The sequence below is a fragment of the Crinia signifera genome, chromosome 5, assembly GCF_055691185.1.
Source record: "Crinia signifera chromosome 5, ASM5569118v1, whole genome shotgun sequence".
Classification (NCBI taxonomy): domain Eukaryota; kingdom Metazoa; phylum Chordata; class Amphibia; order Anura; family Myobatrachidae; genus Crinia; species Crinia signifera.
In genome coordinates this window covers 238,310,067-238,323,727 of record NC_139221.1, presented here as the reverse complement: position 1 = coordinate 238,323,727, position 13,661 = coordinate 238,310,067, and the positions used below count along the sequence as shown (strand labels likewise).

The window sequence follows — 13,661 nt, the reverse complement described above, 5'->3', positions numbered from 1 at the left end:
GTCATGTGTATGAGGTAGGGAAGTCTGCTTGTGATGGATCTTTGCATGAAATCAATGGCCGACGTGGCTTTCTGCTTCCAGATGTAGATTCTCGCATCAGCTGAATGTTATGCCACATTTACTATTTTATGCCCACGGGTATGGGTCATAAGGTCAAAATGCATTAGGTCGACAGTTAAAAGGTCAACAGGAGGTTTTCACTTTATCGTGAATGTCGACATGGACACTAAAACAAAGTGTACCGCATCTGCGCGCCATGCTTCGGGCAGGGTGCCTCGCTATGCTTGGCACACTATTTTATTCTCCTATAACGCCTTGGTGGATGGTAGAACCTGAAATACTGCCCGTCGGCACATGTTGGCTAAAAAACAAAAGTGAAAAACCTCATGTCGACCTTTTAACTGTCAGCCTAGCCCATGTTGACCTAATGCATGTGTCGACCTTCAGATATGTCGACCGTCAGACATATCTGACTTCCTCTTGCCCACCTAGTGACCATATACTCTTCCCGCAACTGCAGCCTCTTAGTGTGTAATATTCACACAGCAGATCCACCATGATGGAAATATAAAAGTAGAGGCAAACTATGCCACAGGAAGGGTGTGCTCTAGCCTGACGTGCACTGGACACACATCTAAAGTTCATCTTGGATTACAGTGGTTGCTGTACATTTCGTATTACTGCATTACTTTACAATATCACCCCCTCCTGCATTTTACACCGGCAGACAAAAGGAAGGTTTATGTTAGCGACACGTGCACTTTGTGTGCTCCAGTTCATGTATTCAGTATTTACATATGTGCTTGCATGTAGCAGGCAGGGCTGAATGACACGAGGAGTCACATTCCCACGTAAAGGTGCCCATACACTTTACAATTACTGTATACACAATATTGCATCTCATCGCATCTCAGTTTTGCGATGAGATTAGATCTAGTACAAAAAGTATGTGCAGCACATTCTTTTTGTACTAGATCTCATCTCATTGCATCTCATCTCATCACCAAGATGCGATGAGATGTGATATTGTATACAATAATTGTACCGTGTATGGGCACCTTAAGAGATGGCAATGCTGTTAATGTTTCCTGAAATGTACAGGCCAATGAATTATGCAAATAGGTTGGGATCATTTGGTCTACAGCAAGTTGGTCGACACCATTAGGTGTAGGGGGGGGGGGGGGGCGCGCTTAAATATACCAAGATGGGATGTTGCCCATAGCAACCAATCAGAATCTACTTCTTATTTAATTAGCACCTTCTAGAACAGTGGTTCCCAACCTTGGTCCTCAAGTACCTGTAACAGTTCAGGTTTTTCAAGCCACTCAGCCAATGTGTGGTGTATCACCAACTGTCACATTAATAATCCACAGGTGACCTGGAAAACGGGAACTGTTGGGGCTACTACAGGACCAGGGTTGGGAACCACTGTTCTAGAAGATAATAGATATATAAATCAGATTGGTTGCTATGTGCAACATACCATCTTTAATAAAACTTTTCTGTTCAATCGGTGTAAAGCGTTAAACACAATGCAGGTGATCAGCTGCTCAGATGAATGGTGAAATCGCATTTTATATTCATGCATTTGATTCTATAGTGTTTGTAAATGTGGTCACTTGTTATACATACTCCCATTCATGGTCATGGGTCTTTTTTAGACTACAGCCACTCTGAGATGCCCACCTGTGCAGAACATCACATTTGGCCCGATTCGGACCTGTTGGCAAGGCTGCAATTTCCAAAGATGGACAAAAACCATGCTGCACTGCAGGTGGGACAAATGTAACATGTGCAGTGTGTTTATGCGGGGTTGGGTGGCTAGTGTTAAGATTTCTGTGCAAGACAAATACTGGCTGCTTTATTCTTACACTGCAATTTAGATATCAGTCTGAACTATGTAAGGAATTGTGATAATATTGAGCATCTTTTATGGCAAGAACAAAATTTGAGCTCTATAAGGGCAAATCGTTTAGTGCTATCTGCTCCCACATACACATATGCTTCGAACAGCTTAATTTGTTTGGCTTGTTAATGTGATATGTACAGGGATGAAGCCAAGTATTTGATATGGTTCCAATTGCACAGTTCATGTTACTAGTGTGCTGCTTCGTCACCCACCATTAACCACTCTCCAGGACAAGTCACTTTAAAGAAGAACGCTATTAAATATACAAATCTATCCTTTTATTCACAAACCACTTCATTTCACATTATCACATTGATCTGATATAATTTCCCTTTTACTTTCTACTCTTGATCATTAGCAGACATTATGCTGGGAGTGAATTGGAGGACTGGGCTGGGATAGTTTAGGGAGGCGACATCTGGTGCCTGTTCTTGCTCGAAGTACTGGAACAGTGTGTGATTATTTCACAGAAGATGCAACGTCAAACTTAGCCTACAGTTCGCAATCCGACCTTGGCGAAACAACATTATTATCAATATTAGAAAGAAAATAGACTTTATCTGACTTTCTTGTAGCATTAGCTTAAGATTTATTCCGCAACTTAGTCAGCTATAGGCAATACAGAAACTGTGAAAGTAACTCTGGCCAGGAACCCAGACAGCCTGCAATAGGCCACTCACCTTGCGGTCTCCTTCCACTCGCATTCTGACCCATCTCGAAAACAAAGCTCATCCATTTCTGTGAAGAGGTCGTGAGGGATGTGTTCCTCATCATCATCCTCAGTGCCCAGAATAAACTGCACACGTTGTGATGGGGTATCTGCATAAAATAAAAGCAACAGACTTATAGTAATGGGGCCCATACATCTATTGACAGATTCCCTGTTCTGCCGATGCCAGTTCATCAGGGACACATTGGGGAATCTACAAAAATATAATAAATCTATGGGTCAATCATTGAATCAAGGATTTTCAACATGAGGGATTCAGGCACTGGCAAAACTAGGAATTGCCCAACAAATGCCTGATGAAAGGGCCCCATAATGTGTTCATGCATACACTTGACAACACATTCTCAAAAGTAAGATCAAATTATACTGTATAGAATCCATAAATAGAAACAAACAGTGATTACAGGTTTCCCATTCAAGAAAACACACATATGTGAAGTGCATATAGGATGGGACCTCTTACATATATTTTATGTGCACACGCAGCAGATTTGAAGCTACAAGTAGGAGATATAAAAGCAGTCATGGTCACTTGCAGGTCACGTGACCTTGGACTTTTAGAATGTCTGACTTTACTCTATCCCTATAAATCATTGTAAGTTGTTCTGTTAATAGATTTATGAATAAAGACCGTCTCCTATGCACACAATATTTATACATTTGTTTTTTTAATATCTTGATTGCTTTTCAATTCAAATTAATGGGATAGGACATCAGTTCCTGTGTAACTCTATGGGCAGTATTCAATGAAAATAGTCTCTGTGCATGGCGAGCGGGTTTTTTTTCGCTCGCCATGCACTCGCCGTGTTTTTGCGGAGATTCTCCATGTTTGGAGATTCTCCGCCACGGCACTTTAGATAGTATTCAATGTGACTGAGACTCGCCGCCCCTCGTGGCGAGTCTCAGCCAATCCAGCGTATGAGGTGACGCAGGGAGCCTGAGGACGGTGGCAGGCAGGGAGATGGAAGTCGCCCTGCCTGCCCCAGAACATATGTGGGGGGGGAGGTGGGCTCCCCGGGAGCCAGGCAGCACAGGCTGCCCCCCCCCGGGAGAGCCAACAGGGGGCCGGGTATTCACTGCACCCGATCGTGCATATGTAATGATCGGGTGCAGTGAATATATGAATATCTAATGAGCGGCTCGGCTTCCGGCCCCCTGCTGGCTGCTCTGTGTAAAAAAATATATATATATATATTTTTTTAAATTAAATATATATTCATGTGCTATAAACACATGAATAAAAATAGCATGCCCTTTCACAGATTAAAATTCCTGATTTTTTTTACACCAAAATTAAAACAAAAAACCTTTTATTGTAAAAGTTCATATTCCACTTCACCATGAAAAGATGGAGAATTGCTACACGGAGAGACACGGCGAAAATCACTTAGAAAGACGGCGAGAAGTGCACGTTGAATAGGGTTGCTCGCTTTTTGAGAGCAAAAGTCTCCATCCAACGCGAGAAAAGCACATACTCGCCATAAAACACGGAGAATTTTTCTCATTGAATACTGCCCTATGACTGAGGAGAGCATAAATTACAGCCCCTGGGAAGATTCATTTATTAACCTGCTCCTGAGGAAGGTGTTTGCATTGTACATCGAAACGCGCTGGACTACCTTGTCACAGTTCTGGAGCAGCTTCAGAATCTAGAGGCTGTGAGACCTGCAGTCTGCGAGCAAGATTTGCTTAACTTCACAGACAAATCCAGATAGACTTGAGCCACCCAAACAGGGTAATTATCTCATCCCAAGTTGGGTATATCATATGTTTTACCAGTACTGGCAACATTTACACGCCATGCTCCCCTACCAACAAAGGAGCATTATTGCACCATTAACTGAACTCCGTGTCCAACGCCTAATCCAGCAAAAGAGTTTGCTCTATCGCTCCAATGTCCAAGGTTTGTGAATGTTATTCCTTCTTTTCTTATATATTGATGCGTTTTTTATTAAATATATTTACTCAATACTCCAGTGCCGCTCACCCTTCTTTTTTCACGCATGGATAGCCATCCACCCCGGTGTTGCTGGCAATACCAGCAGATGAGCGGTCGGGCCACCGATGATACAGGAACGCGCATCAGCGCTCATCGCTGCCCTGTACACACTGGGCGACTTTGAGCAGAAAGCAGCTCAGTTTTTACTTTTGAGCTGCTTTCACCTGCAAAGTCGCCCAGTGGTTGTGGGCCTTAAGTCACATTAATAACAATTGCGATGCAATATTTGATTGTACATGCCATGAAATGTGATGAGTGCTTACAATGAGATGTGATGCGATGTGATGGGTGCTTACAATTGTAAGCACCTGCTCCATTGTTTTGAGTCAACCCCGAAGCGTGGCGAGGGGTGGCAGAACGTGTCCTCTGACCTTTTCATACCCCCACTATCCACGTCAGCGTGGAGTTGATCTTAGATAGTGTGTCGAGCGCAGCAAGCCACCGAGCCCGAAGCGTGGCGAGCCCTGCGAGGGGACGCAGATAACTTTACATGTATTCCGCATCCGCTCGCCACGCTTCGGGCTTGGTGGCTCGCCACACTATCTAAAATCAACTCCACACAGACGTAGATAGTGGGGGGTATGAAAAGGTCGGAGGACGCGTTCCGCTGTGCTCGCCAAGCTTTGGGGTGGCGTGGATACTGGGGTTGACGCTAAACAATGGCGTAGGTGCTTACAATTGTAAGCACACATCACATCTCATTGTAAGCACTCATCACATCTCATGGCATGGGTGCTTGTACAATCAAATATCGCATCGCACACATCGCATGGTAAAAACAAATGAGATGAGATGAGATTTCACTACGTTTGCATACGTAAGACATCTGGGCGCCCTGCTAGGAAACAAGTACCGAAACTTCTATACAAAGTGGCAGGATGGGGTAGGCTCTGAAAAATTCAAGCAGCACTTAAGTCACAAATCAGGGCCTACCCTAATATTGTCAAAGAACAATGAACAACACACTTTGGCCACAGAAAAGCATGACGTGCCCATACAGACTTGTACATCAAACTGAGCTGTCTCTCAGAGCTGACATGCAGTAAATTTACTGCTCAATATCAAGTGAACTAGTCTCCAACAGACATAATAGTTCCCATGTCAAAGGGTAAGTGTCACATTGCAGCCTGCAAATAGTTGCACTGGAACACCATATTCAGAGGCAGCAAAAGTACTAAAAATAGCTTGGCTTTTCAGAGGAACTAATATGATATATTAGCTATAGATTCCAATAGGCTATTGCCACGCTTCTGCCCATTTAAAAAGGTGGAGGAAGAAATGTCAACCTTTGAAGTGATGCTTGGCACAGTTGTTTAAATACAATGTCATGAAGTATGACAGCATGATAGTGTATGATCATAAATGTATTTATATGGCGCTACAAGGGATCCTAAGAGTGCAGAAATGAAAAAGAAAAGCAGGAAACAAGCGACTTAAAAAGTGGAAGGCAATAAATGACAAGTACAGGGTACATAAACATAACTGCATCAGCAGACACTGAAATAAGTATTCCAATTTGCAGCATCTGGTTACATTGGACATGGTGTAAGTAAGAGAACGAAAAGCACATGGAGGATGAGGGCCCTGCTTGTGAGAGCTTACATTCTAAAGGCCTAGGACAGGTTAAACAGGCAGCTTTGGACCTTTATTTTGCATTCTTATATAAGAAATGAAGGGGGACAGCCATGGGTTAACATGGACAGTGAAGAATGTACTAATGTAAAAGGCACATTAAAATTAATAATATACCATAGTTTGGAGATTCTCGGCCATCATCTTTATCATCGTTTTCTTTTTCTCTTCTTCTCCTGTGATGTCTGTGGCCCCGATGTCTGTGGCGTCTGCGGCTCTGTCTGCCAAGTGGGACGTGTACACCAATATAAACGGCTCTGTGACCTGTAGCAGAAAAGTCACGGAAAGAATTTTAGGCAAGAACATATGTTAAGCAGGATATTTTTGGACAAAACACAACTTTAGAAAGTATTGTAGAGGATTAACTCCTTTAAAGCAAAGGAACACACACACAGGAGGTCATTCTGGTTTATTTGCTCCCCGTGTGCTTGCACGGGGGGAGCAATGTTTTGTGTCTGTACATGCACATAACATTTATGCGCATGTATAGGCTCTGTTTGCAAACAGACACGGCGACTTGTATAGGGGCCGGCTCGCACAGCGCAGTGCGGACGGGGGCGTGGGGCAGCGGGTCACGCCCATGTGACCACCCAGCGTTTCACGTGCGTTCCAGTAACGGGGTTGCCGGGGGTGGGCAGCTGACATCCCAAGATGTCAGCTGCCCACCCTGTTCACGTAGCAGGGCACATCAAATAGATAGATGTTTATGCATAACATCCATTTGCATGCCTGCAGGGACATTCGCCGTCCAGCAGGGGGGGGGACGTTTAGTCAACCAGAATGACCTCCATAATTCAAAGATAAATCAAGTTGTGATACCCTATCTCAGAGCTACACAGTAAACTACTAAAACAACCTGGAAAGTAATGTTCTCTAAACATGTGGAGATTCAATTAGTAGATTTAATCAGTGTTACTAATGTAAGTAGGGATCTGAAAAAACAATTTAATGGGCTAGGATAAAAAACAAAACATGTAGAATAGACGATAGTTATAACTACCATTTTTATTCAAGTAATTTCACCAAGCAAGTGGGACATTTGGCAGATGCGGCTGCTCCAGGATGTGCGCAATTTGGCCCCTTGCAAATGTGAGTAAATTGAACAGATCTGAATACTAATCTCCAGACCAAGCAATGGATTCTACTGGGGCACAGACTAGTTAATGTTTTGTCTAGATCGACTGGCTATATATTTAGTGACACCTGCTATTACATTGCTACAAATCAATAGAGCATGTATAGTCCTTCTAGTATTAGGTTTCCCACACTTTATAAAGGATAGATTTCTTTATAGGATTATTGCAGAAACCCAAGAACCAGATGCAGGCTACAAAGGGTGGTGAAGACGGACGATAAGATTATCGGTACTGACCTCCCATCTGTTCATGACCTGTAACTGACCAGAGTCAAGAAACGTGGCAGAAAAATCGTAGGAGGACGATCTGCATCCTGGCCATGTCTTGCTCAAAATACTTCCATCTACCAAGCGCTTCAGGGCCATAACTGTTAAGTCAAATAGAAGACTAAAATGCTTCTTCCCCCAAGTGGTCCCCCTAATGAACAATTCTAGTGTGCCCGCAAACCACTGTACTGTATACCTCCACCTGTTGTGTTTGTCTCTTGGCAGTTGCATTGTAACCGGAAACAAATTCCTAGTATACTAAAGTATTCCTGGCCAATAAAGTTGATTCTGATATATTAGTAATCACATCATTAAAAGAAAAAAAAATTGCTAGGAAGTGCAAATGTATGTGGCATGTGAGAACTTCAGCTTGGAGAAAATAATCAGGTTTCATTATCTACCAATTAGAACTCCTGTACTATTTACAGATGCAGGAAATGCAATGAATCCTAAAAGCAGCTTATCGGTGCACTAGTGATATGTTTTGGTTCTGTGACAGTAGATAGAAGTTCTCACAATTATAGATTCTCACTAAGGGCCTTATTCTAGTTCTCTGACAAAATCCTTCTTAGATGGACAAAACCATGTGCACTGCAGGGGGGCAGATGTAAAATGTGCAGAGAGAATTCGATTTGGGGGAGTTATTTTGTTTCTGTGCAGGGTAAATACTTGCTGCTTTATTTTTACACTGCATATAGATCTCACTTTGAAGTAAAACCCCACCCAAATCTAACTCTCTCTGCACAAGTTACATCTGCCCCACCTGCAGTGCACATGGTTTTGTCCATCTAAGAAGGATTTTGTCAGAAAGAGTGAACTAGAATAAGGCCCTAAGTCACTGGGACACATAGTGGAAGTACTGGTGTCAGAATAATTAGGTGGGGGCCTCTGTAGTCAAATAGACACAGGAGGAGGTGGTGGTTGGGCTGCTGGAGTTGGAAAGACACAGACAGGAGAGGTCTGGAGCCAGAGAGACAAAAATCAATATGAGTGTAGAGATGGACAGAAGAGGAGGAGGGGGGGGGGGGGGGGTAATTACATGGAATTACATAATTCTTTCAAGAAAGGGGCCATCTCAAAAAGTCTATATTGAGCCCTTGTTTTAGGGGAGGAGAGGGGGGGCTGGGGCAGGGAGATGAACAGAGAGGAGGATAAAGCCAGGAGATGGACAGGGAGTAAAACAAGGATGGGAGGGTATGGAGAAACAGAGGGGAATGTGGCTGGAGGAAGATGAGGCTGGAAATGCACATAGAGCAGGCCTATGGCCCCCCAGCTGTTGTGAAACTACAAGACCCATCATGCCTTGCCATAGTTTTAGTATTCCCTAATAGCAAAACTGTGGCAAGGCATGGGACTAGTTTTATGACAGCTGGAGGGCCATAGTTTGGACATGCCTGACAGAGTAGGGAATGAGGGGGGGGGGGATGGGGAGGATTATTAAGCTTTACCTATGTGCTCAGCACCACTGTAATAATTACTAAACAGTTGGCTACAATGGGGCCAACCAATTTATGTAAAAGTTAATTAGGTATAAATTGGTTTGTGCGAGAATGCCACGTGCAATCCAACTGGAAACTTCCATTCTACACCAAAATCGTATTTGTATTGCTCATCCTCCTGAGCAGGGGTATCCAGATGGCTGACAGAAAAGGTCTAGATCAACAGGTTGACAACGTATAGTCAACATTGTCAAAATTTTAAATTTTTCGATTAGGAACAGTAAAAAGCGTGCTTAGCACAGGTGTAGCAGAGCGAGGAACCTGGCCCGAAGCAAGGCAAGAAAAACCAACCATGTGACAACGCAGGCACACTAATTGGGGGGCCATGTGCTCAGGTGTAAATATCAACATAAATAATATGAAAACACTGCTCGACTTTTTCTGTGTGTTTTACACATTTAAACACCATCCCCCATTTAGCTAAATTGGGCTAATTGGGGTTAAAATTTCCTCAATGCACCCCCAAATCAACTTTTTCATTTTTGTAAGCACCAAAAACTAAAAGTATTTAAACCAAAAAAATAATAATAATTAAATAACAGTGGCCTAAATTACACTAAAATCACTTTCTTTTATTCATTTGTATTTAAAACAAAAATGCATACTTTTTTTTATGTGTTCCCACGAGCTGAAAAATGGCAATAAAACCATCATCCGAACTAGTTATAAGAATTAGACATGATGATTGCAGGCTTTAGTGCCATAGGAAAGCCAGGCCTGCTGCCAACTGGCCTGGGGCCACCTGGAATCCTGGTGGTGGTGGGACTCCAACACTTTAGGAAACCCTCTAAGGATAAAGCAAACCAGGCTAGCAATGTCCAGTGCTGGTTACCCCCAATATGGGGCACCACATACCATATTTCTCCCTCATTTTGTGGTAGCCAGCCATTTGTTATTTAAACAATAATTTACTTAGGGACCTCTTTAACACCACTTCCATTTGAAAAGTACTAAATTCCTGACTGGTGATCTGACTAGATCTATCCGGCATGCAGGATCTTAATCGCCCAGTGATAGCTACGCGTGAGGCCGTGCATCGCTATGGCCCCTACACATTGAGCGATGTAGGGGCATTTTCTAAGCAATCTAGTTAGATCGCTTAGAAAATGGACTGAAATCACCACGTGTGTAAGCCCCATAAGAAGCACTGTTTTAGTTGGACAGAAAAGTTAAATGGTTGGATGAAAGTTGTTCTGGTGTATGCGCAGCTTAAACCGCTATCAGGCAACTATGTCTGTCAGGCATACGGCCATTAGGTTTACACCAACTAGGTCGACAAGCATTGGATAACACCACTAGGTTGACAGTCAAAAGGTCGACATGGGGTGGTATTTCATGCCCTACCATCCACTAGGGCTTGGTGGGAGAATAAAATAGTGTGCCTGAAGCATGGCGAGCAAAGCGAGGGGATGCGGTGCACTTTGGCGCACACTGTCCCTATTTTATTTGGCTCCTACATTTTCATACTGGCTCCTAGATTTTAAAGAAATTTGTCGAGCCCTGATATAGTATATAATCAGGAATCTGCCTGCTGCCCCATTAGTGCATTGAGCTCTGAATTAGGTCCCATGACTCTTAAATGGAATATTACTGCAAGTTAAAATTCAAGGAGTCTTGGTGTTTCTGATATGGTAATTCTTTGCATCGTATCCATGCCCACAAAAAAAAAAAAAAAACATTAAAAAATACAAATACCCAAAGTCAAGTGTCAAAGAAATAAATTCGCTGAGAAAAGTTCTACAAACGAGTCAGACATGTACCATATATACTTGAGTATAAGCAGAGTTTTTCAGCACATTTTTGTACAGAAAAATCCCCCCTCAGCTTATACTCGAGTGAGGGTCACATTGTGGGAACACCGGAGCTGCCACAGCTGGAAGTTGAGCAGCGGAAAAAGCAGCCTGGAAGACTCCTTGTGTACCCCGCTGCACACTCAGGTGGCACTGCGACACGGAGGGTTACAGTAAGTAATGATGCAGCCCCATCTGTTGCTGTCCCTGCTAGCAGCTCCCCTACCTAACCACTGCTGTTGCTGAGGATAGGCCGGGAGGGAGCTGCTGCCGGGGATGGTCGGAGGCGCAGGTGGGTAGCCGGTACCCGGTGAGTGTGGGCAGCTGTCACCTGCTGCTGGGCAGGTCTGGCAGCACCCGCTGTGTAAATAATGCATATGGCTGTGTTTGCATGCAGTTACTAATAGGAAAGGCAGGAACGTGGGCAGCTGCACCTGGGGACTAGATCATTTTGCTGTATGTCTGGGCTGTCACTAATGTACATCTAAACAAAACGTATTTCTCAGATACAGATCGGACTGTCGGGCTTATTTTCTATGAAGTGGGAAAGCAGAGATTTTATGTTGTCCCTTATTTTGTTTGGCCATATAGCCTGCCATTTCAAACCCTTGCTCTCCCTTCCTCCCCCCTAGGCTTATACTCGAGTCACTCACTTTTCCCGTTTTTTGGGGGGTAAAATTAGGTGCCTCTGGTTAAATTCGGGTTGACTTATACTCGAGTATATACAGTATATGGCTTTTCAGCCTATAGAAGTCTTCAGAAAAGGCAATGCTTTCCTTTAATGCATTGCTTCATGTGCATGATATCATAAAACCAGGAAACGCTAATCACGCAAAGAAAATGCCAATGACTATGCAAGGTTAACAAATGATCCTAAAAATTAGACACACTAAAAATTACACTTCCGTTCACTCAAATGTTGAAGCACCCACGGCAAAACAACAATATAGGCAGCTCAAATAACAGGTAGACTGCCCAAAGCAAAAGTACATCTTCGATTGCAGTTGACCATTATATCCACTTACTGGTACATTACAATTATCTTCCATCTTACAGAATGTGGGTAGGCAACATTTTTGACATTGGGTGACTGCCCATTAATATTACAAGGCAAAAAAAAAAAAAAAGTTTTCCAGAGTGCCGCCATCATTTACAAAATGATCATAAAGCTGCTAAAATGTTATTGGTTTCCCGGCCCTTTCTATATCAAACGAGTTTGCTCGAGTTTTGTTGCTAATCTGCAGTCTAGTAGAAAAGAACAAAAGGAGTTAAGCGCTTCAAGGGTTCCCAAAAAAAAATAGCCACATGTGTAGGATATAATGCAATAAAATCACCGTCCATAAAATGCGGCAAGTTAAAATGATCCTTTTGCATTTCTTCCAATACAAGGTTGGTCACTCTCCTCCCATTAGATGTGGATCACACAAAAAAAGGAAAAAGATGGAGAAACATAGTGCATAACGTTTTCGTAAAATAAAAGATTAATATAGGTTTGCACTTACAATTTTAAAAGGGGTTAAAAGCATGTAATATAAGTCCCAGGCAAAATCAGGAACAGTAGCTGTTAATGCGAGTCGGGCGACCAAAGTCCCAGTTCCGGATCTGATGATAGGGGGAGCCGATTCCACAATCACAAAAAGTAGCCAAGGACTGTCCAGAGCAAGGCAAGGCAAGAAGCATGCCAGCATCCTGCGATAACTGCATCTGAGTGCACCAGCAGAAGTAGGTGGATAGAGTGTATGGCTACTTTAATTAAAATCGTTCAGCTGGTGGGAAGGTGTCCAATTTTCCCCCTATACTGAAACGATTATTTTGATTTATTATTTATTAACAGTTTCTTATATAGCGCAGCAGATTCTGTTGCGCTTTACAATTGTAAACAGAGATAAAACAAACTGGGTAACAACAGACAGACTAGGAAGTAGGAGAGCCCTGCTGCAAGCTTACAATCTATCAGGTTTTATACTACCTAGCCAACTATTTGATGATTGGAATGATATTGTTTCGGTGTATAGCCAGCATTATAACACAAAAGCATCTATAAAGGACAATTTGCCATGATTCACTTTCTTTTCTCTGGACAGAAGAATGCCTTTTATATGCTCCAGTATTTTCCAAAGGAATGTATTATGTAATCACTAGTTAAAATGACTTTCCCGATACGGTAAAAACGTAAGTGTTTTTGCTTTAGGATCGTGGTACATGATTCATGCACACAGATGTAATGCGGACTAATCCAAGAGATCTGTTTAATATCTAGTTCCTCACATGTGCCAAATTAGATAAATCATCTCTGCTAGATAAAATCAAGACACTGCTCTATACAAATCACATGGCTAGTCAAAATGTTATGGTGGAAGCATTCCACAATGTCACCAGATAACAAATTAAATAAAGGTGCCCATACACGTTACAATTATTGTATACAATATTGCATCTCATCGCAACTCAGTTTTGTGATGAGATGAGATCTAGTACAAAAAGTATGTGCTGCACATACTTTTTGTACTATATCTCATCGCGAAACCAAGATGCGATGATATGCAATATTGTATACAATATTTGTAACGTGTATGGGCACCTTTATTTTTATTTGTTTTCTGGTGACACAGAAGTGGGTGGAGTAAGAAGGATGCCCACAGTTCCTTCAAGTGTACTTTAAGCTTAAACAAAAAGGTAACAATTTGTGAGGACACTGAT

General features: G+C 42.6%; 1 protein-coding gene across 17 annotated transcripts in view; it reads right to left on the bottom strand.

The window, feature by feature from the left end:
* Positions 1 to 13,661, bottom strand: part of SLC4A7 (solute carrier family 4 member 7) — a 120,534-nt gene that overhangs the window by 48,321 nt on the left and 58,552 nt on the right. For all 17 annotated transcript variants that reach the window (XM_083188687.1, XM_083188688.1, XM_083188690.1 and 14 more), the window contains exons 3-4: positions 6,388 to 6,534; positions 2,590 to 2,728 (exon numbers count right to left, since the gene is read on the bottom strand). In XM_083188687.1, coding sequence (XP_083044813.1) covers positions 2,590 to 2,728; positions 6,388 to 6,534 — 286 coding nt within the window. The remainder of the gene's footprint in view (positions 1 to 2,589; positions 2,729 to 6,387; positions 6,535 to 13,661) is intronic.